This window comes from Callithrix jacchus, chromosome 14 (genome assembly GCF_049354715.1).
Source record: "Callithrix jacchus isolate 240 chromosome 14, calJac240_pri, whole genome shotgun sequence".
Lineage (NCBI taxonomy): Eukaryota > Metazoa > Chordata > Mammalia > Primates > Cebidae > Callithrix > Callithrix jacchus.
In genome coordinates this window covers 88,588,326-88,613,077 of record NC_133515.1, presented here as the reverse complement: position 1 = coordinate 88,613,077, position 24,752 = coordinate 88,588,326, and the positions used below count along the sequence as shown (strand labels likewise).

General features: G+C 43.4%; 1 protein-coding gene and 2 pseudogenes across 3 annotated transcripts in view; all 3 read left to right on the top strand.

Annotated features, from left to right (window-relative positions):
• Nucleotides 1-10,192: 10,192 nt before the first annotated feature.
• DRC1 (dynein regulatory complex subunit 1) overlaps nt 10,193-24,752 on the top strand; it is a 54,630-nt gene continuing 40,070 nt past the window's right edge. For 2 of the 3 annotated variants that reach the window (XM_017964486.4, XM_035273600.3), the window contains exons 1-2: nt 10,193-10,410; nt 21,691-21,778. In XM_017964486.4, the coding sequence (XP_017819975.2) occupies nt 10,256-10,410; nt 21,691-21,778 (243 nt within the window). In that variant the 5' untranslated portion in view covers nt 10,193-10,255. The remainder of the gene's footprint in view (nt 10,411-21,690; nt 21,779-24,752) is intronic. The other variant, XM_078349713.1, reaches the window with a different exon arrangement.
• Nucleotides 18,341-19,417, top strand: LOC103788049 (large ribosomal subunit protein eL22 pseudogene; annotated as a pseudogene).
• LOC103788048 (forkhead box protein K2 pseudogene) lies at nt 21,797-24,721 on the top strand (annotated as a pseudogene).

The following is a 24,752-nucleotide window of genomic DNA, read 5'->3' as shown; positions in this document are numbered from 1 at the left end:
ATATATATATATTTTTTTTTTTTTTTTTTTAATAGAGACGGGGTTTCACCATATTGGCCAGGATGATCTTGAACTCCTGACCTCGTGATCTGCCCGTCTTGGCCTCCCAAAATGTGGGGATTACAGGTGTGAGCCACCACGCCTGGCCCCCTCCTTGGCATTTTAACGTCATTATTAAAATACTTTTAATTCTAATTTTGAAAAGAAAGCTAAATGCTGAGTTTAGGATGTTACGGTACTAATACCATCATGTTATTTATTGTAATTTAGAGGTATTGAGAGGAGGGGAGTATATGTCTAGAGTTACCCAAATTCTAAACAGATACCAAAAGAGAGTTGATTATGACCTGGAGCCTGAGCTTTGGGAAAATATACAAAGGAAAAAGCAGGCATAGTATCCACTTTAAAGGGAAGAAAGGACCACCTGAATTTGAAAGTTTCCTAAGTGTTGTTTTCAAAGAACTGGTTTATTTTGTAATCATTCAAAATGCATTTGGAATGTACCTTGCTTCCTTAACAGACTTTGACTCTGTGACCTATGAAGAATAAAAATCTGAAGGTGTTTGAGTCAGAGGCTACTTTTCCCCTTTGTATTTTATATAGAAGCCTATTTGTCATTGGCTTTCCTCTTAACTAGCCATCACGTAGGACAGAGCCTGCCCACTCAGTCTTGACTTGTTGCCCTAGATGTTGTCACATTCAGATCTCTTTGATGGCCTTAGATCTCTTGACTAGTCAAGTACTAGGAACGTGCCAGAGGGAACAAAGTAAGCTTGATGGGCTGGAACTTTTGACTTTGGGTTCCCGAAAAGCCAAAAACAGATATAGAAATCTTTGGTTGTAATGATGCCTGTGTTCAGAATGGCCTCATCTTGACCTCAGTTCTGGACTTAAGTACTCTATAGAAAATTTGTGAAGTCAGACCAGAATTTTCTTTGTCCCATGAGGTGTCTTTGTAAGGCAGCATGCCCTTTCTTGAACACCCTGTGGGTGAATAACTTTAGTAAGTTAGCTGCCAGTACTAGAACCTTCCAGGAAGAATTTTAACTAGTATGCTACATTCGAAGCACTTTGACACGTACATTTAAAGTGACAGTTTTAATAGTGAAATGGTGTTAAATCTCTGAAACTTGAACGTACGATTCTCTGGGCATTTTCAGAAGCTTAAGTAAATTGATTATGTGACCCATGTGATTTGCGTATTTTAGTTTTTATATTTGACAGTGGTACAAATGACTGACATTGGCAGGCAGTTACTTTAGGGTATATGGTTAATCATGCTTGTCTAACTTTTCCAGAGAAAGTGGTGATATGCTTCTTCCTTGCATGGAGCTGTGGGAATTGGATTTGTTGGCTATTCATTTCCAGTGTTTCTACAGTGCAGAATAGATGTAACCTTTTAAGCCTGCATGCTAAAAAGATGCTTTGCTCTTTAGTAAACAAATATGCAAGAGATAATAATCTGTCTCTCTTTTTTTTGAGCAGGGATCTGCTCTCTCTATATAGACAGATCTTTTAATGTATTAACATTTGGAGTAGCAAAAAAGTTTTGCCATTTGTAGCTCTCTCACAGGTAGCTTAAGTGAGGGGGTTGTGTTGCATTTGCCTAGAAAGGCCAGGTTCCCAGAATTGGAAGATGCCACATACACTGATTTAAGAATATTTCAACAAAGGCTTGTCTCCATGAAAATTCATTTGGATCGCAACAGGATTGTTCTGGTCTTCCACAGACCATTCACATGGTCTTTCTCTCCAGAGAATCATTCTTAGAAACCCAGGCTAAATCAGAGTAGTGCTGTTTTTAAAGCATGTATATTGGATGCTGTCTATAGAGTACCTTAATGCTATGTTGCAATTGGAGGCAGACTCTTCTCTTCAGCAACACATATACTAAAATTGAAGTTAGAGACAGTATTGAAGACGCAGCGGGTAGCCAAATGCTGTGGATATTTCATGTCTCTTTGGCTAATACTTTCTCTTGAGCAGTTTCTATGGGTAGCAATTAAACTTAGAATTGATTTTAGAATTTTATTAAAATATATACAATTCGTCATGAATTCTAGATTCTGATATTCTCAACAAGCACTATTTGACTATCTCAAGAGTAAGTTCTTGACCTGGAACATACTTAGTTAGTACTTGATGTCATTAACCAAGTTGTAGAAGGAGCATGTTATAATTCTGCAAGATCTGTGAATAGCATCATAAATCTGGGCCAGGCATGGTGGCCCACACCTGTAATCCCAGCACTTTGGGAAGCCAAGGCAAGTGAATTGCTTGAGCCCAGGAGTTTAAGACCAACCTGGGCCACATGGCAAAACCCCATCTCTACTAAAAATACAAAAACAATTAGCTGGGCGTAGTGGCATGCACTTTTGATCCCAGTTAGAGGGGCGGCTGAGGCAGGAGAATCACTTGAACCTGGGAGATGGAGATTGCAGTGAGCCGAGATCATGCCACTGTACTCCAGCTGGGGCGACAGAGCAAGACTCCATCTCAAAATAAATAAATACATTTGTTTAAATTACTGTTGTCATTCAGCATTAGACTTTGAGTATACTAACTACGCATTGAGACTGCTCACAATATTAACTTTTTTTATAGCTTATTTTGTTGTTTAGATAACTTGCCTCTCCGGAAAACCATTCAGGAGATAAAGACCTAACTATGTGTAATGATACGCTCATTTCAAAAAATGTGCCAAGAAAGCAGAATTTATTACTGAACTCTAAATTTCAGGGTTGTTGTTGTTCTTTTTTTTTCAGGTAGCGTTTTCTCTGGGTAAAGGGAAAGGCAATGAATAATTGCCAAGGTGTAAACTCCCTGCTGCCTACCTCCTCCCCTCCCCTTCATCTAACATAATATGTAAATTTGTAGCCAATTGTAGCAAAAGAAATTGGTATCTTTTTGAGTAAGGGTTCATGCCCTGTGACTAAGAATAGGAGGCAGGAATCATGCCACCTATTGCGTTTAGCTTGGACTGTTGCAGTTGGCTTTCTGTAGTGTCTTGAAGCAAGAGGACAATTCCATTCCTTCTCAGGAACCTAGAAACAACACCACTTTTGCAACTGGAATATGTTTGCCGCAAGTAGGTGGAGAGGAAGAGGAGTTTAATTGGACATATTAGTCATTGGTCTGTCTGGGACTTGCTGTGTTCATAGTAGCAATGTATGTACCATTTATTTTATCTGGTTATGTGTGTATATGCCTTTGAAATATGTACACACATGTTCTCCACATATGTATGTATGATATATTCATATATACATGCAGTCTACTTGATTATCAGCAAAATGGTCAGCCTTTATTAGATCGTTTCTTCACGTGGACTTAATCTGCATGTGGCCCTTACTCCGAAGCCTCTTCCTGATCTGGAGCCACAGTCTGTCTGTCTTCCAGTTCATCTCAGTCCTCGAGAAGGGCCCTTTAAATATGTCACATTCCCATTTTCCTTTAACCAGGGGTTGTGTGAGCCAGAAAGAGCTTTGAGGAAGATGGCTGCTTCCACCAGGGTGGAGGCTTCTGGGTCTGCATGATGATGGGCCAGCGGGTGGCTCTGGGAGCAGTTGTGCGGCAGGCTTGCTGGGAGAAAACTCTAACTCTTGCAGAAACAGCTTCATGACTTGCTTAAATTACTTAGCTGGAATATTGTGAAGTGTCAGATAATGTGATGTGCAAATAGAGTATGACGAAGCACTTCCTCGTTTCTGCATTATCTGTATTAGTGTTTCCCATTGCTAGCCCAAATAATCAAGACCAGACTGCTTCTCGTCACTGGATTCTGGAAGCCTTGCCCTTTCAACTGGATTTATGTTTATTTCTGCTGCTGTGAAACCCCAAAGTAATGCGGTAGTTTTAATTGAAAATTATTTAATTCTATTATTGATAATTATTTATTGTAATAAAAGTAAATAATTTTTAAATCCTTTTAATTGTTTTCAGATTGTCTTATTTGTTTTCCTTGGTAGGTGAAAAAGGGGAGGGAGCTACAAGGAGAAAACTAATGTCCACCACTTGTCTCAGAGAATCATTATGTCAGAGCAAAACACTGAAAAGGTTTTTGATCTCTTTTGTTTTTAGAAAGATCAGCCTGCTTGCTCCTGGGTGTTCTGTGATCCTATGACTTGTTTCAAAAGGCAGAAAATGAGGCAGGTGGCAGTAACAGCTTTTCATAGTCCACTGCTCCTGACTCGCCCAGAACTGGGTGGTGGCAGTCTCTATAGTCCTAATAATTAATGACTGGGTCACACTTAAATTAGTTTGTAAGGTGGTTTCTTCCTCAAGCATTTTCCCTTAGAAAGAGTGTTAACATATGGTATTCATTTTCCAGACAAATCCCACAAAAACCTGTTAGACCACACTTAGTACATCTAAATTACAGAAACTATAACTCCCATTACATGACATTGCTTCTGAGGAGAATATTTCCTTTTTCATATCAATCTCCCAGCTCTGTCAGTAGGCACTTAAAAAAGTTTTCAGTAGCAGGCTTGAAGACAATGAGGAAGAAAATGCCCATGTTTTAACCCAGGCTGTTCTCCAGCTGTGCGCTCTTAATCCCTTTCCCTCCCACACTCTTGGTTGTGGTAGCAGTTATTCCCTTCCTTCTATCTGCGAACCTCAGACACCTCCCAAGTGCCTGATGACACATACCAGGTAGACACTACATAAACACTCTAGGGCTACCAAGACTTAAAAACACCCTATGTCCCCAAAGTGTCTTGTGCCTCTTTACACTCATCTTCTTTCCTCTGCTCACAAATTTACTGAAAGAAAACTTTACAACTGCTCCTACCGTTTTTCTTCTTTTCATTCCCAGAGTTTTCCTAAAGCCTCCCAAAGTTTTAATACAGTGGCTGTTTCTTAGTCATGTTCAACTCTGCAAGCTTTGAAGAAAGAATTTTTTACTTTTTTCCTAAAGCCTTAGTTTCCTCATCTATAAAATGGGATTCATATTACCACAGTTAAACCATATGAAGGATTGAATGAGAATAGCACATACAGAGTGTTTAGCATAGTGAGTGGACTAAGGTAGATGCTTGGTTTCTACTAATATCTAGTTCTCTGTCTTTTTACTTTGAGCTTTTTTCTAAACCATGTGACATAGCTCATGACTTCCATGCCTTCTCCCCTCTCTTTTCTCCTTCAGACATTTTGAGGCAGTATATGAAGATGATGGTAAGGCAGTTCCCAAAATTAAAAATGAGTAAGATTGCCTTCTCAGAATCTGATTAGTAAATTTCACACAAATTGAAAGAAATAACCTAGGAAGTTATCTAAATGTTTCATGAATTTGTCTGCATCCCCACGTTCCAATTAAGGTGATTTAGTGTAAACTTATGGATGTAGAATTAAGTGTGACTAGACTTAGTAAGACAAAAATCAAATCAGTTCATCCTTTTTCTGGAAAAAGACTATAAAAGCTGAAGGTGGATGCCCAGGTACCTTCCTTAGCAAGGGAAGCCCATATAGGTCAGATTTCTCAAAACCTACCCAGGGATGAGGGACTTAATTGTTCTTGTGGCACGCTATCCCCATTGTGAGCCTCTGAACCATGGTAGTCAGGCCTACAGGTCAAGGGACTTCCCCATCAGAGTTTGATTCCCTCTGTAGATCAGCTGAATTAAACTGCTGGTCACAAGGATGTCTTTGTGACCCCAATTCCCTCTCATCTGTAACAGCCCTACTCGCCTGCCTCACTTTCTTGGTGGGGGGTGAGGGGGGGTCCTGTCATTTCTCTTATAAAAACATGAATAAATAAGCTTATGTTTTATTGAGTCAAAAGTGATTTATCCTCACTGTAAACATTTTTTTAAAAATCTTTAGAGAATGTTAAAGTAACCCATAAGGCCACCCCCGAGGGATATCAACTACTTTGTGGCCTCCCTGTTTTTCCTGTGTACATATTGTCTACATTTCTAATAAAACGGGGCAGGCCAGGTGCAGCGGCTCACATCTATAATTTCAGCACTTTGGGAGGCTGAGGCTGGCGGATCAACTGAGGTCGGGAGTTTGAGACCAGCCTGGTCAACATGGAGAAACCCCATCTCTACTAAAAATACAAAATTAGCCGGGCATGGTGGTGCATGCCTGTAATCCCAGCTACTCCAGAGGCTGAGGCAGGAGAATCGCTTGAACCCGGGAGGCATCCAGCCTGGGCGACAAGAGCAAGAACTCCGTCTCAAATAAAAAAAGAAAAAACTGGGCTCATACTCTACATTGAGCTGCATCTTCCCTTTCATGTAATGTATCTTGGATGTCTTTCTAGGTCACCTTTATTCTTACCTTGTGTTAGAGAATCCATGGTTGCTTTATTGGTTCCCCTATTGATGGATTTTGTCAGATCTGTTTTTTTACTGTTAGAAGGAATTGGAATGAGTGTACAGACACATCTGTGTATGTTTCTTTCAAAAAAGTATTTGTTGAGCACTTATTACATATCAAATATTGTGCTAAGTGCTATATGTACAATGCTGAATGAAACTGATGTAGTTGTGACCCCAATGAGCTATAACTAGACTCATGATCTCCTTATGATGATTCTTTTAACTAGAATTGCCTAGTCAATGCATATGCTAATTTATTTTTGTGTGTATACAAATAAATGTTTTTATCTAGTTTTTTCCGTTTTTAACAATTTCCTAAATTTAACTCATGAACTCTTTACAAAGGCATGGAAAATTAACCATTAATTTTCCTATTTATATTTAATTATAACTCATTACATGCCTTCTGACTTTGTTTAATGGTTTTCTTTTTCTTTTTTTTTAGATGGAGTCTTACTCTGTCACCCAGGCTGGAGTGCAGTGGTGTAATCTCGGCTCACTGCAACCTCCACCTCCAGGGTTCAGGTGATTCTCCTGCCTCAACCTCCCAAGTAGCTGGGACTACAGGCGCGTGCCACCTCACCCAGCTAACTTTTTGTATTTTTAGTAGAGACGGGGTTTCACCGTGTTAGCCAGGATGGTCTTGAACTCCTGACCTCATGATCTACCCGCCTCAGCCTCCCAAAATATTGGGATTACAGGCATAAGCCACTGTGCCTGGATTCTTCATTTATTTATTTTGTTTGTTTCGTTCCTTTGACCTCTAAAATCGTAGTTGTCTGCTCCATGAAAATATTTCTTCCTCTCTCTGTCCTTTGTTCAGTTTAAAAAATTTTTTTAATATTTAAAAAAATTTGGTAGGCTGGTTGGGATAGCTCATTCCTGTAATCCCAGCACTTTTGGGAGGCGGAGGTAGGTGGCTCCTCTGAGGTCAGGAGACTGAGACTGGCAAACATGGTGAAACCCTATCTTTATTACAAATACAATAACAATTAGTTAGCTGGGCACAGTGGCTCACACCTGTAATCCCAACGCTTTGGGAGGCCGAGGCGGGTGGATCACAAGGTCAGGAGTTCAAGAGTAGCCTGACCAACATGGTGAAACCCCGTCTCTACTAAAAATACAAAAATTAGCCAGGCGTGGTAGGCGCCTATAATCTCAGCTACTCGGGCGGCTGAGGCAGAAGAATCGCTTGAACCTGGGAGGTGGAGGTTGCAGTGAGCTGAGATTGCATCACTGCACTCCAGCCTGGATGACAGAGTAAGACTCCATCTCAAAAAAACAAAAAACATTGAACAAACAAAAAATTAGCTGGGTATGGTGGCACATGCCTGTAGTCCCACCTACTCAGGAAGCTGAGGAGGGAGGATCACTTGAACCCAGTAGGCAGAGGTTCCAATGAGCCAAGATTGTGCCATGCACTCCAGCCGGGGCAATTGAGTGAGACGCTGTCTCAAAAAAAAAAAGGGCAAATAACGCTCATATATGTTTATGGGATACATAGTAATGTTTCAATGCATATAATGTATAGTGATCTGGTCTGGTAATTAGCATATCTGTCATCTCAAACACTTGTCATTTCTTTGTGTTGGGAATGCTCAAAATCTTCTTTGCTATTTGAAACTATGTTATTGACTCTAGTCATCCTATGGTACAGAACACTAGAACCCATCATTTTGTATCCTTTAACAAATCTCTCCCTATTCCTCCCTTTCTCCTAATATGCCAATTTAAACAGTTAATAGATTTTGGCAAACTGTCCTTCTAGGAGGTGTCTTTCCAGTGGTGAGTGAAAGTGTTTGTTTCCCACACCTATGAAAAAGGTGTATCACATAATTGAGTCTGCCTGTGGGAGCAAAGAGGGCCTTCCAGCCGGTCAGAAAATTACCAGAGAGAGCCAGGAAAGGAGACAAGCTTGGGGCTTTTACTGTGGTTAAGGGGTGAGGCTGGGAGAAACGTACCCAGTGCATGTAGTTGAAATCTGCCAGCACCAAAAAGAGCACCTAGGCTTTTTTAACAGCTTGCCCAGATGTGGAGAAAAGAGAGTGCTGCTTAAAAGCAGTCAGCAGCCAAACAGCAAAAAATGGAGTCAGATTTCTTATTGCAAAAGATGTTGGAAGTGTATCAGGACAACTGTAGGGCCAAGGATCTCACTGATCACTCTTCATGGGTCGTATGGTACCTTTTGCTCTCACTTATCTCTTGTGCAATAGCTGAATCCCACTGACTTTCTCATGGTATCCTACTCCCAACTATATACATGTGTATGCACACATACTTGTTTCTGTCCTTATAGATAGTGGAAACATGAACCAGAACCTGGAAGAGTCTGTGGTCAGAGGGTGTACCATGGCTCCTAGGAAAGGTTAACACTTTAGGTTACAACCAAAGGAGACAGAGATCTGGCAGAAGGCCCTGAAGCCTAGAAGCAACTTCCCCCGCTCCTCCTACACCACCACCTGGCAGGTGTGAAAGGAGGATCCAGGCAGCTGCTGTTAGATTCTAGCTGTTGGATGGTTTTGGCACTCCTAAACCTCTCTACTGCTTGCAGTAGAATTGATTTTTAAAACCCACTCCATTTGCCTCTGGGCAGTTCTTATTCACAAAGAATAAAAAACTTATCTTCTTGGCCTCACAACTGTCTGTGGGTTGCACCATTTAACAGCTGAGAAAATGGCCCTCAAGAAGTTGTGACTTGCCCAAGATGGCAGGGCAGGGCTAGAACTAGTACCCACCCTTTCTCACTGCTCATCCAGTGCCTTTAATTCCCCACGGGCTAATGGGACAGAACTATGTTAAATGGAATCCAGGTTTTGTTTGATTGGCTGATTTTTTTTTTTTTTTTTTTTTTTTTTTTTTTTGAGACAGCTTCTTGCTCTATTGCCAGGGGAGTGCAGTGGCTCCATCTCAGCTCACTGCAACATCGCCAACATTCAAGCGATTCTCTTGCCTGAGCCTCTCGAGTAGCTAGGATTACAGGCGCCCACCACCATACCCAGCTAATTTTTGTATTTTTAGTAGAGATGGGGTTCTGCCATGTCTGCCAGGCTGGTCTCGAACTCCTGATCTCAAGTGATCTGTCCACCTCGGCCTTCCAAAGTGCTGGGATTACAGGCGTGAGCCACCGCGCCCGGCCCCAGTTTGGTTTTAATTCTAAATAACAACACTATTTTTGTTGACAATGAGACTCCCAGGAGATAGTGACTTTCTGGAGATAGCTGAGAATTTAACAGCGCTTCTGCATTTCTAAATTTTATCCCCTCACCCCTCTCACGGAGTTTTCCTTTTTCGTAAGTATTTGATTGCACGTGGTGGCAGTGGGATTGTTTTAGGTTGCAGCCATGCTGAAAACTGCTACAGAAGACAATTCCTTGCTGGGTATAAATTCATTGATGGCAGGGTGGTTTCAGTTTAGAGGAGACTGCCGAATACGTCAAGTAGAAGCGCAAAAATGAATGGATGGATGCAATATTCTTAAGCGCATACCTGTTATTCAGTACTCTCTCTGAGGACAATGCCTGTATCCTTAGCGCTAGCACAGCACTTGGCACAGAGTAGGCCCTCAATTTTATTTGGTGAATATGAGTTGGAGGAATATTTGATGAATGAATGAAAGATGAATTAATCATCAAGGTCAGTAAGTGATGAACCACCGCTTGGTCCAGCTCTTTAGTCCTCTAGTCTCGTGGTGAGACTCCACAGCTCCTCGAATACGACCGGGGCGGACAGACCAGACATCCCACCGGCGGGAAAGGCATCAGGCAGAGGCTGGGATGCATCGCTCCAACGGCGGCGAGCGGTGCCCGGGGAGCTGCGCGCGCAACCACTGGGCGGTGGCTCAGGTGACCTCTCCCTAGCAACGGCTTGTTCCTAGCAACCAGCCTGTGGTCCGGAGGTGGACCGGAGGGAGCCGCCTGGGGGCTCCTGCCATGAATCCGCCGGGGTCCCTAGAGGGCCTGGAGCCGAACGTGGACGAGCACTTGTCCACGCAGGTTCTCGAGCCCTCGGTGAACTCCGACAACCCTCAGGAGCGCATCCAGGCTCGGCGTCTCCGCATCGCGGCGCGCCTGGAAGCCCGGAGGCGGTGAGCACGGGGGTGAACGGGGCGGGATCCGCGCAGCAGGGGCTGGTTTCCTGATGAGATAGAGACGTTTCTTCTGGAAGGTTCAGGCAGAGTATGGGAAAGTAAAACGCTGGGCCGGGCGTGGTGGTTCGCTCCTGTCTTCCCAGCACTTACAGAGGCGGAGGCGGGCGGATCGCTTGAGCCCAGGAGTTCGAGATCGGCCTGGGCAGCATAGAGAGACCCCACTTCTAGAAAACATCAAAAAATTAATCGGGCGTGGTGGCGCACGGCTGTGGTCTCAGGTACTCGGGAGGCTGAGGCACGAGAATCGCTTGAACCCGGGAGGTGGAGGTTGCAGTGAGTCGAGATCGAGCCACTGCACTCCAGCCTGGGTGAAAGAGCGAGGTCGTGTCTCAAAATAAAAAAAAAAAGTAAAGAAAATAAAACAAAAAGAAACGTTTATCGCTGTTGTAAAGTCAGAGACGGAAATGCTCATCCAGTTATTGCTTGGTTGAGAGCTGTGGCTCAGGCACTGGACAGTACACGAAGGAATCAGGCGACCTGTGACCTGCCCTCTGGGGTCTTGCCTCCTTCCCTCCCAATCTTCCTTCCTTTCATAAGTATTTGTTTAGTGGACCTCAACTATCACTTCCACTGGTCTAAATGGCTTACATGATTGTGTGGTGGAAACCCTCATTCCTGAAGGTCTGAGGACCATACCCACCGAGGCTAGGGTTGCTGTACCCATCCACTCACAGCCACAGTGGGCCAAGGGAGGACCTGGAGGCACCTAATTCCTGAACGTCCTCATTGTGTGCACTTAAGACCTTCTTCTGCCAGTCAGGATCAGTTGCCCTGCCAAGATGGTGACTTCTCGTCAGCTGCTCATTGGACACCAGGAGTCCAAAGTGCCCAGGTGGCAGCTATCACTTGTAGTTCAATGGGATCCTTGCTTTGTGCCCTAGCAAGAAAACACCCCTTTGGGTACCAGGACTTCTGACCTTGCAGACGCCAGAGTTGTGGATGCAGGAAGCACAGAGTCCCCCATGAGTCATTAGGAATGATGATAAGTGGGGCCACTCCAGCTTCTACACACTGGTTGTCAGTCCCATATATTTTTTTCTTCTGGGACAGAGTCACACAGTCTCTGGCTTCGTGCAGCACTGCATTCAAGAATGTGGCACTGCATTCTTTAGTGCAGGGCCTCTGAACTGGGGTTGCAGCTGTGCCTCCATCAGGCTAGCGATTCTGGAAGTTTCGTATGTGATATGACCAGTAGTCATGGGCCCACTTCTGCACCTCTTTTGCTGTGAAGTGAGTCACTTGGTCAGAGGGTTTATTGTATAGGAGTCCATGCTTGAACTTCAGACACTCCTCAACCCCCTGGATAGTGGTGCTGGCCTAGGCTCTGTGAGTCACTTTTCCTTCCATACAAACTCCATGACCAGGTGTGCCGCTTGATGCTCTGCCCATTTTGAAGGCTTTTCATCACTATCTTTCAAGGCCATCCCTGAATGTGGCTTGCAGTGCAGCTGCTGTCCATTTTTAGCCTGAACCCACAAACCCTGCCAGCCGATCCATAAGCTAAACTTGGGCTATTTCTTCTTTCTTCAGCTGGTCATATAGGACTTCTCCTGGGCCACAGGAAGAGGCATTGGTACAAACATGGAAGGCGATGTCTGGGTCTGGGCGACCTGCTCATGCAGGTGACTTGTGCCCTCTGGTCCTGCTTGGGCTCCATCTCAGATTGACCATTTCCATCTTACAATGGCCTGCCTCTGGGCCTACCCAACTTCATGACTCTGATGGATGTGAGATACCCAGCTCACATCTGGGTCTGGGTCATGATTCTCCCACTGGGGTTTGCCATAAACTGCACATGGCATCTTTTTCACTACAGGCACCTCCAAACCATAGGGTCTGCTGGATCATGTGCCCCAAGTAGCCTGGCTGCTTACACTGTGGCCTGGGTCCTTTCCTGTTCTAGGCATCACTCAAAGCTGGCAGCTTTTTGTGTCAGCCTGAACAGTATTCCTAAGTGTGGGATGAATTGCCTCTAGGATCCAAAGTGGCCTAAGAGGCATTGAGTTTCCTTCTCTGTTGAAGATGCAAGATGCAGTAGATTTGTTTTTTACTTGATAGGCTATCCCAGTATGCCACTGACCACTGGACCCCAACAAACTTGAGTGACTTGGCAGCCCCTGGGTCTTCACAGGGTTGATTGCCCACCATCTGGAGCACACACGTCTCACCATGACCTGCAGTATGTGTCCGTCACTCACTCTTCCGGGCTGATTGCTGCAGGTCCATCGGTGGAATGCAGGGGCTGGCAAACCCTTTCAGTAAAGGGCCAGATAGTAAATCTTTTAGGCTTTTTGGATGCTATGGCCTCTTTCCCAGCTGCTGAACTGCCATTGTAGTGGAAAAGCAGCTATAGGCAAGACATAAACAAATGGGCATGGCCGTGTTCCAATAAAGCTTTATTTATGAACACTGAAATTTGAGTTTCATAGACTATTCATGTCTTACAAAATAGCCTTCTTTTGATTAAAAAAGATAATAAACTGGGCACAGTGGCCAACATCTGTAATCCCAGCACTTTGGGAGGCTGAGGCAGGCGGATCATGAGGTCAGGAATTCGAGACCAGCCTGGACAACATAGTGAAACCCTGTCTCTACTAAAAATACAAAAATTAGTCAGGCATGGTGGCAGGCATCTTTAATCCCTGCTACTCAGGAGGCTAAGGCAGGAGAATTGCTTGAACCTGGGAGGCGGAGGTTGCAGTGAGCTGAGATGGTGCCACTGCACTTCAGCCTGGGCGACAGAGCAAGACTCTGTCTCCAAATAATAATAATAATAAACTTTATTTATTTATTTATTTTTGAGATGGAGTCTTCGCTCTGTAGCCCAGGCAGAGGGCAATGGCTCGATCTCGGCTCACTGCAACCTCTACCTCCCTGGTCCTGGTTCAAGCAATTCTCCTACTTCAGCCTTCCAGGTAGCTGGGATTATAGGCATGAGCCACCATGCCCAGCTAATTTTTGTAATTTTTTTTTTTAGTAGCGATGGGGTTTTATCATGTTGGCCAGTCTAGTCTTGAACTCCTGACCTCATGATTTGCCCACCTCAGCCTCCAAAAGTTCTGGGATTACAGGCATGAGCCACCGCACCCAGCCCATAAACTTTACTTTTTGGAGCAGTGTTAGGATCACAGCAAAACTGATCAGAAAGGACAGCATCCCCATATACTCCCTGCCCCCACATATGCACAGCTCGGGAGACTTACCACTGTCAACATCCTGTGCCAGAGGGCACATTAGTAGCAATATATGAACCTGGACACATCTTTATCACCCGAACTCCATCGTTTATCTTAGGGTTTCTTTTTGGCATTGTACATCCTATGGGTTTGGGTAAATTTATAGTAACACGTGCCCACCAGTATAGTATTATACTGAATATTTTCACTGCCCTAAAAAAATCCTCTCTGCTCTACTTATTCGTCCTAGTTTTTTTTTTTTTTTTTTTTAACCACTTAAAATTATAAAAATTGTCCGGTGCAGTGGCTCAAGCCTGTAATCCCAGCACTTTGGGAGGCCAAGGTGGGAGGATCACCTGAGGTTTGCAGTTCGAGACCAGCCTGCCCAACATGGTGAAATCCCGTCTCTACTAAAAATACAAAAAATTAGCTGGGCACGGTGGCGCGTGCCTGTAATCCCAGCTACTCAGGAGGCTGAGGCAGGAGAATTGCCTGAACCCAGGAGGCGGAGGTTGCGGTGAGCCGAGATCGTGCCATTGCACTCCAGCCTGGATAACAAGAGCGAAACTCAGTCTCAAAAAAGAAAAAAATCATTATTTGCCTGGAAGCCATGCAGAAACAGATGGTGGACTGGATTTGGCCCACAGGCCACAGTTTGCCAATGCTGTACTGGATCATGTGATGTTCTCTGGGATATCCAGATGTCCCAGATATATTCAGAATATATTATGACAGAGGTCAGGAGAATATTACCATGGTCCTGTGAGCGTGACAGACATGTAAGTGATTATCATTGTCTGCTCCATGTGAATGTAGACTTCCTGATTCTTTTTCCTGACTAAGGTAGAAAAGCATGCATTTGGCCCAATCAGTAGCCACATGTACTGTGCCGGAGGCCGTACACATTTGCTCTAGCGAAGCTTACCACAGTTGCATAGACGCTGTGTTCAGGAGTGCTACCTGTGGAGCTTCTGGTAGTTGACAGTTATTTTCTAGGATCCATTCAGTTTCTGCAAGTGCCAGGCCCATGAATTAAAAGAAAATTTGATAGAGATCAGCATTCCTGCATTGTTGAGATCCTTCAGGGTGACACCAATCCCCACCAGCACCCCTCAGCAGCAATAGTGTTTTTTATGTATTCAGGTGCAGCTTCAGAGCTGTTCTTTTGGCCTTCTCTGCTATGATAGCTCTACTGATAGGCCCAGGAGTGGAGTTCTTCAAACTTCTAAGTATGTCAGTCCCAATTATACTTTTGGCGATTAGAGACATGATGGCTGGCCAAGTCCACAGGCCTGAGACAGGAAGAATTGCTTGAACCTGGGAGGCAGAGGTTGCAGTGAGCCAAAATTGGGCCACTGCACTCCAGCTGGGTGACAGAGGGAGACTCTGTCTCTAAATAAATAAATAAATAAATAATAAAAAAAGTGACTAACATTGGGTTTGCTCACAAAACAGCCTGATTAAATCAGCCCACACTGACATGCAGCTGTTAATGCACACCCTTGTACTCACAGCTCCCATCAGCTTAAAAAAAATATTATTTTTGTTATTTATTTATTTATTTACTTAGTTTTTAAGGAACAGAGTCTCACTCCATCACCCAGGCTGGAGTACAGTGGTTTGATCATAGCTTACTATAACCTTGAATCCTGGGCTCAAGCAATCCTCCTGCCTCAGCCTTCTGAGTATCTGGCACTATAGGTGCACACCACCACGCCCAACTAATTTTTTTTTTTTTTTTTTTTTTTTAGAGATGGGATCTTGCTATGTTGCCCAGGCTAGTCTTAAACTCCTGGTCCTTCTGCCTTGGCCTCCCAAAGTGCTGAGATTACAAACATAAGCCACTGTGCCCAGCCCCATCGGTTTGTTTTTAATGTTTTAAATTTTTATTTGTCATACGATTACAATTTATTTTTTCTGCGTTATCCTGACACCACATTGCACGCTTCCAAATGGCCAGGGACTTAGATTGAAATGATACTGAACTGTCCTTCTTTTCTCTAAATTCTTGGATTCTGTGTAATCAGGTGTGTTTAGGTACACATAACCAAAACAAAGCATCCTTTATGTAGTTGCTTTTTTTTTAAAGCCCCTCTCACTTCAGCAACAACTAGGTAGCTACTATGAACATGGTAACATTAAAATTGGTAGTATTAGTGTCCTTCCCCTAAATTGTCATGAAAGTTACCATTACACTTGTAGCTTTAGGTCTTTGGTACATCTTAGACAAGATAGGCAAGAATTTGGAGACCATTTTGGAAATAAGAACAATAGACACATTCAGCCACAACTAGAATAATAGGACTCAAAGTTTTACAATTACATGATATAAGTGGAAACAGCTTCGAATCTACCTCATAAGAGTTGTTTTATCGTTAGCTTGATTTTTTGCACGTAAAACAGTGTTTATTTATTTTTAACCAATGTTTTAATTTAATTTTTTCTTTCTTTCTTTATTTTTTTTTTTTTTGAGACAAGGTCTCATTCTGTAGCCAAGCTGGAGTGCAGTGGCATGGTCTTGACTTACTGCAACCTTTGCCTCTCGGGTTCAAGCTATTCTTCTGCCTCAGCCTCCTGAGTAGCTGGGACTACAAGTGTGCACCACCGTGCCCAGCTAATCTGTGTAATTTTAGTAGAGATGGGTTTCACCAGGTTGGCCAGGATGATCTCGATCTCTTGACCTTGTGATCTGCCCACCTTGGCCTCCCAAGGTGCTAAGATTACAAGGGTGAACCACTGAGCCCAGCCTAATTTTATTTTTTCATAGGCTGTTTAGTTCTTATCATGAGTCAGTAACCAAGGATTTCTACGCATGTGAGGAAAATCTTCAACATGAAAGGTAGATATAAAAATTAACAAATAGAAAACAGCACCTAAGAGGGAATTAAGACTATATGAGAAGAAAAAAACAATAATGCCACAAAAAGATGATCATTCAGATCTTTGAAGTCTTTAGGGGGAAAAAGGGGGAAAAACAGATCCTCAGGAGAAAAAAGAGATGATATGGCAACCATGGAATGAGAACAGAATGCTATTAAAAGGAGTGTTCAGAGAAAAAAAACACAGCTCTTAGAAATTAAAAGTGTAGAAATAGAAAACATTAGAAGGATTGGAAAATAAAGATGATGAAATCCCCTAGAAAATAGAGCACAAAGAAAAAAGGTAGAAACTTATAGAGAAAATATTATTATTATTATTATTATTATTGGGATGGATTTTGCTCTTGTTGTCCAGGCTGGAGTGCAATGGCATGATCTTGGCTCACTGCAACCTTTGCCTCCCAGGTTCAAGCAATTCTTCTGCTTTGGCCTTTCAAGTAGCAGGGATTACAGGCGCCTGCAACCACGCCTGGCTAGTTTTTGTATTTTTAGTAGAAACAGCGTTTCACCATGTTGGCCAGGCTGGTCTTGAATACCTGACCTCAGGTGATCCACCTGACTTGGCCTCCCAAAGTGCTGGGATTACAGGCATGAGCCACTGTGCCCAGCCAGAGAAAATTATTTTTAAAAATTAGAGGATATTATCACCTTTCTAGATCCAGAAAGAAAAGACGGATTAAATGGAGTGGGGAGGATATTATCATGAAAGAATTCAAGAACATGTCACAGATCTGAAGATCATGAGGTTCCTGATTGAAATGTCTAACATAGCGGATGAAAATAGACCCACACTAAGGCACACCCCTGAGAAAGTTCAGAATGCTGAGAACAAAGAGAAAGGGCCTACAAGCTTCCAGAGTAAAAAAACAAAGACATGGTCACATACAAAAAACAAAAACGTGGTCACATACAAAGAGAGAGGTAAAAGATAGAATGACTTCAGGTTTCTCAGTTAGCAACACTGGAAGGAAACAGTGAAGGAAAGTTATTTCCAACCTAGAACTCTAAACCCAGGTAGATAATCAACCGAGTTCCAATTTTTTTAAATCCTGAGAATGGACTTTGGTCAGGAAGATGGCAGGTCCCATTTAGACCACATACATGGGGTGGTGGTGAGGAAACAGCTTCCCAAAAGAGGACTCAGTCACTGGAGGGAGCTCAAATCTGAAGAGACAGAAGTCTGAGACGATTCCTTTGGAGAATATACTAGGTCATTGCCGAACAACAGAAATACAATATCAGCCACATGTGTCATTTCACGTTTTGCAGTAGTCTCATTGAAAGTGCTAAAAACAGAACAGTGAAATTAATAATTTATTTAACCCAATATAGAAAGGTATTATTTTAATATGCAATCAGTATAAATCAGACTGATGAGATATATTGCAAATATTTTTTGTTCAAAGTCTTCAAAATCCATCTAGAGTGTATTTTATACTCATAGCACATTTCAGTTTGCACCAGCCACACTTCAAGGGCCTTATAGCCACATGTGGTTATGGCTACCATATTTGGACAGTACAGTGCTAAGCAGTAAAAAATGATGAATAAAAGCCAGTGATGAGATTTAAGTTAAAACTAGTTAATAAGAATTTATAGCATGTCTGCAGCCCAGCCAATGCAGTGAAGTGAGGAAAGAGACCCAAGCATCTAGGATTACCTCCCCCTTGACTTCCACACTGCATTTCAATAGAAGAAAAGGCTGGCTAACCCACACCTCCTTAATTGCCTTCCTATAGATAGCAGGCATAGTATGGGGGAATCTCTCCAGAAGGCATTGTTTTTACTTAAACAAGATCAAACACCTACCCCATGCCTACTCCACGGACCAAGACCCTTTCACAGGTAATTTCTAAGGCTGTAAACCCAAGACGCTTTCGTGTGTAATATCTAGAGTTGTAATCCTACATAAAGGCAGAGCTTCTCTTTGTTAGAGGAGCTTGGCTATTGGGCAGCTATGCACCTTGCTCCCAACTGAAATAAATCACTCCTTCCTTCATAGTTCAGTGTCGAGAGGTCTGTTTGTCATAGCTGCTCCTGCTTCAGTGAACCCTCATCTTTACTAAAAATACAAAAGTTAGCCAAGCCTGATGGTGCATGCCTGTAATTCCAGCTACTTGGGAGGGTGAGTCAGGAGAATTGCTTGAACCTGGGAGGTGGAGGCTGCACTGAGCTGAAATGGCTCCACTGTACTCCATCCTGGATGACAGAGGAAGACTCTAAGAAAAAAAAATATGTAGCATATCTGGACTGCATCATCGTTTTTTTCTTTCTGAAGCACTGATCTTTGGTGCAGAAAGCAGTTGGAAGGGATACTTTAGAGTTGGTCATTAATTGGTAGTCAAAGTAGAAAGTCAAGGGAACTTTTTGAGTGGTGATGGGAACATGATAAGCCTGGCAATAGCTGAAGACCTGAGTAAAGCTTTCTGCCTCCGCTGCCGCCGTGAAAAAGCTTGTGGCGAAGGGGGGCAAAAAAAAGAAGCAGGTTCTGAAGTTCACTCTTGATTGCACCCACCCTGTAGAAGATGGAATCATGGATGCTGCCAATTTTGAGCAGTTTTTGCAAGAAAGGATCAAAGTGAACGGAAAAGCCGGTAACCTTGGTGGAGGGGTGGTGACCATCGAAAGGAGCAAGAGCAAGATCATCGTGACGTCTGAGGTGCCCTTCTCCAAAAGGTATTTGAAATATCTCACCAAAAAATATTTGAAGAAGAATAATCTACGTGATTGGTTGCGTGTAGTTGCTAATAGCAAAGAGAGTTACGAATTACGTTACTTCCAGATTAACCAGGACGAAGAAGAGGAGGAAGATGAAGATTAAATTTCATTTATCTGGAATATTTTGTATGTGTTCTTGAATAAAACTTGGGAACCAAAACAAAAAAAAAATCTGAGTAAAATGGAACAACAATAAGTTTGCTTAGTAAGAAAACAAAGAGCATGTTCAATAAGAATAGGGAAGTCAGCCGGGCGCCGTGTCTCACTCCTGTAATCCCAGCACTTGGGAGGCCGAGGCGGGTGAATCACGAGGTCAAGAGATCGAGACTATCCTGATCAACATGGTGAAACCCCGTCTCTACTAAAAATACAAAAAATTAGCAGGGCATGGTGGCGCATGCTTGTAATCCCAGCTACTCAGGAGGCTGAGGCAGGAGAATTGCCTGAACCCTGGAGGCAGAGGTTGCGGTGAGCCGAGATCGCACCATTGCACTCCATCCTGGGTAACAAGAGCGAAACTCCATCTCAAAAAAAAAAAAAGAATAGGGAAGTCAATGAAATGGCAAGAAAAAAAAACAAGGGTTTTGCTTAGATTGGGAGTAAAGGATGGTAACTCAGCTCTTTATCTCCAAACTAGTGTTACACTAGGTAGGATTGTCCTGGACTTTGAACAAAGTGAGTAGAGAGGGAAGTCAGAGTTAGAAAAAGTTGAGAAAGAATGGGATAAAGAGATCTGCCAGGCAGGAGAATCGCTGGAACCTGGGAGGCAGAGGTTGCAGTGAGCTGAGATGGTGCCATTGTACTCCTGCCTGGGCAAAAAGAGCAAAACTCTGTCTCAAAAAAAAAAAAATCTGTGTCATGTTGGATGTTGGTTTCATTTTTCCTAAGGCAGTACTGGGAGCCCTTATGGCCACTGTGTGCCAGAGGAGAGAGCCGGGTCTCAATGATGTAAGTAGTATGGGGGTTGGTGAGGTCATTCCCCCATGCTTCCTCTGAAGTCCATAATCTGGAACCTCATCTCGCCGCTGCCCCTTGCGACTTGTTTTCTGATTCACACACAGACAAGCACACACACATGCACTATTTATAAAATTCATGCAATACAAAAATACAGAAAATATGTTCCTTAAGTAATTGCTGTTATCTGTTTTTAATCTATCCTTCCAGAAAATGTCCTGTGCACATATAAACCTGTTTTAAAAAGCAATGTGCATTATAGTCTACATATTGTTCTACAACTGGCTTCGTTCACTTAACGGCTGTGGACGTTTTCTCTTGCTGCTAGGTTTTGCACCATTCTTTTTGTAGGCTACAAAGTATTTTTGAAATGTTTCCTCTTAATTAGTCAGCTATTAATATGTATGTAGAATGTTTCCATGCTCTTGCTAGTATAGTCAGTGCTACAATCATCTTTCTTGCACATTCATATTTATTTATGTACTTGTGAAGGCTTTCTATAAAAAATTCCTAAAGATAGGATTGTTGGGTCAGAGGGGAGGCACTTTTAAGTTTATGACAAATCTTGCCAAATTGCCTTTTAGACAGATTTTTACACTTTACATTCCCACCCTTGGAGTGTGGAAAGCTGGGCTCCCACCTGATATTGTCAACCTTTAAAATCTTTTTTTAGTCTGATAATAGGGTAATGATGACTCACAGGGTTTTTGTTCTCTGATTATATGTGAAGCTGACTCTATCTTCAAATGGCTATTTGCCATTTGTGTTTCTTCGGGAAACTGCCAGTTCATATCCTCTGCCTGTTTTTCTCTTTGGTATTTTGTCTTTTATGTATTAATTTGAAGGAGCCCTTCCTATTTTATGGATAGTACAATTTTGTCAAATATCTTTTGCCAGTTTATCCCTTGACTTTCAAGGGTAAAATTTCTATATTTTACAAAGTAAAATCTTTTAATCTTTTTTTTCTGAGTTTGATCTTATTTAAAGATGGGTTTTCTATGCTAAGATTGTATAGATATTCTCCTGTATTTACTTCTAGTGCTTTTATGATTGTAGTTTTAAAAATATTTAATTTTTTCTTTATGATAGAGACAGAGTCTCTCTATGTCTCCCAGGCTGGTCTCAAACTCCTGATTTAAAGCAATCCTCCTGCTTTGGCCTCCCAAAATGCTGGGATTACAGGTGTGAGCCACCGCGCCTGGCCAATATTTAAATTTTAATCCATATGGAATATATATTTATATATGAAATACAATGGTACCATTTTTATTATTGTTTACATAAATAGAGATGGGGTCTTGCTATGTTGGCCATGCTGATCTTGAACTTCTGGCCTCAAGCAATCATCCTGTCTTGGATTCCCTAAGTGTTGGGATTACAGGCGTGAGCCACTGTGCCAGGCCAAAACCTTTAAATATAGAATTTAAGTACAAGAAATAACTTCATTTTTTCTGTTTTTTGTTTTTTTTCTTTTTTTCCCACCACAGGGAAGCACTTGGAGAACATTTAGATGGGAAGAAGGAGAGTGAGGAGGATCAAAGCAAGAGCTACAAACAGAAAGAAGAAAGCAGATTGGTATGAATCGGTTGGCAAATGGGCTCTGGAAGACTAGTGAGCTGGGTGACATCATGGCTTTCACATTGAGACTGGAAGAAATCATATGGTCGATGTTGCTGTCTCTAGGCAGAGCAGAATAGAACCTTTCCCATTTAAGAGCTCTCTAGGAGTGAGCTTTCAGATGACAGTTTCTTATATTTATGCTGTCTCTTCTCTGCTCATGCACTCTTAGTGGTATTCACTCTTCATAGGAGCAAGTCCAGATGTTTTAGCCTAGGCATTCAAAGCCTTTGATAGCCTGTTCCTGTTTTAATTTTCCAAGCATATCTCCCATTCATTACCTTATTTGGGCCTTCTGCTTTGGTGAGGCAATCTGATCCACTCACTCCCCTCCAGTGGGGCCTTGTTCATCCTTGCTCTGTGCCTTTGATCATCTGGAATGCCAGGGCCCCTCAATTCTCCTCCGCTTCTCTCCGCTCATCTGACCACCTTCCCTTTTTTTTTTTTTTTTTTGAGGCAGAGTCTTTCTCTTTCGCCCAGGATAGCGTGCAGTAGCATGATCTCAACTCACTTGCAACCTCCACCTCTTGGGTTCAAGTGATTCTCCTGCCTTAGCCTCCCGAGTAGCTGGGACTACAGGCGAGTGCCACCACGCCCAGCTAATTTTTGTATTTTTTTTTTTTTTTTTTTGAGATGGAGTTTTGCTCTTGTTACCCAGGCTGGAGTGCAATGGCGCAATTTTGGCTCACTGCAACCTCCGCCTCCTGGGTTCAGGCAATTCTCCTGCCTCAGCCTCCTGAGTAGCTGGGATTACAGGCACGCGCCACCATGCCCAGCTAATTTTTCGTATTTTTAGTAGAGACAGGGTTTCACCATGTTGGCCAGGATAGTCTTGATCTCCTGACCTTTTGATCCACCCGCCTCAGCCTCCCAAAGTGCTGGGATTACAGACATGAGCCACCGCACCTGGCTTCACTTTCCCATTTTTAACAACCCTCTCAAGACCCAAATCCTTCTTGGATTCTTCCTCAGCCCAGCCTGAACTCCCTTCCTCCACACATTGAATACTTCCTGTCTGCGCCATTCTTTTCATTTTGATAGTTTTCTGCTGCATATGACTTTCCAGATGTGTGTGCCTGCAGTGTCCACAGTGAAACTGTATGTACTGTGAAAATGAGAGCCTCTTCTTGGAGCCATGGAGTAGTGTGTAGCTTGTACTCAGTAGACACAAAAAAGAAAATCATTGATTACTTTTTATGGCAATGAAACAGCTCCTGGGTTGCTTAATAAAGGACCTGGAACAAGAGATGCAGGAGGGATAAACAGCGGCTCAAAACAGCAGACCGGAACTGGCAACGTGCGCATTTCATCAATGCTAAGTGAAAGGCAAAAATGGTGATACCGTGTGAACTCGGAATATGGAGAGGAGCTCACCAAGCTGGCCTGGTCAGGGCAAGTTCTGTGGAGAACATGGGATTCAAGTTGTCTTAGAAAAATAGGTGCGACTTTTAATAGCAGAGAAGAGAGAGATCATTTCTGGTGAGAAAAATACTCAGGTTGCTGAACATGATTATAAAGCATAGAGGGATAGAGAGATCATTGAATACCTTGTACTGTGTGAGGGATCAGATATTTTACTGTGGGAAAGATAACTGGACTGATGAGGTTCTTGTTCCTGATCTCTTACCTCTGCAGAGTAGATGGTGCATGTCACCTTTTTGTACTTAGTTCTCTTCATTTAAAAGCCAGTGAGCTCAGCCGGGTGCAGTGGCTCACACCTGTAATCCCAGCACTTTGGAAGGCTGAGGCGGGCGGATCACCTGAGGTCAGGAGTTCAAGACCAGCCTGGCCAACATGGTGAAACTTCATCTCTACTAAAAATACAGAAGTTGGCTGGGTGGTGGTGCACACCTGGGGTCCTGGCTACTCAGGAGGCTGAGGCGGGAAGATTCCTTGAACCCTCAGTGATCTGAGATTAGGCCAGTGCACTCTAGCCTGGGTGACAGAGGGAGACTCTGTCCCCCCGCCCTCAAAAAAAAAAAAAAAAAAAAAAAAGGTCAGTGATCTCTTAGCATTTCTGTGTAGGACAAAATGATATTAGATTTTTTTTAAATGCTGATATACAGTTCACCCCAAGCACTTCCTAATTAAGTGTAAAACCAGAGTATAGGCTTCGGCTTGCTCGCAGGCAGTGGGGCTAGTGGAGGCGGTGGGTCCCTGCTCAGGGGCTGGGCCCTACAGTGCCTGGAGGGCCTCGAGTTCCAGTATCTGATGAAGAAGCACTCGGTGACCGTCGGCCTCAACTTGTCACAGGGCTCTGAGGACATGAGCTTGGGCCACTTGAGCTTCATCTCACGGCAGGTGCCACCTCGAGATCCTCACGCCCCTGGGCAGTGGTGGCTCCTAAGTGCGCTGCCTGGGCCAGAACAGCATGTTCATGGACAGCGTGTTTCCGAGGTGCCGCTCGCTGCAGCTGCCATACGTGTGCATCTTCAGGTTCCCGAGCATAAACATCAGGGTATTCACTGCCTTGTCCAGCGAGAAAAGGGAGAAGCAGGATGTGTCTGAGTCTCCAGTGAAGGTTGGGCAGCCGCACTCTCGCCCAAGACACTCTGGCCCACGTCATCAGCCCTCTGTCCTCACCCACAGGAACCATCAGCGCTGCAAACTCCTATCCCTCCAGACCCCAGGGAGCAGGGTCTTCATGGTAGAAGGTGGGCCGAGTGATGCCATCTGACCTCCATTTAATGGCTGACAACTCACAGCCTGAAAATGAAAAGAAAGCTTCGGCCGGGCGCGGTGGCTCAAGCCTGTAATCCTAGCACTTTGGGAGGCCGAGGCAGGTGGATCACAAGGTTAAGAGATCGAGACCATCCTGGTCAACATGGTGAAACCCCGTCTCTACTAAAAATACAACAAATTAGCTGGGCATGGTGGCGCGTGCCTGTAATCCCAGCTACTCAGGAGGCTGAGGCAGGAGAATTGTCGGAAC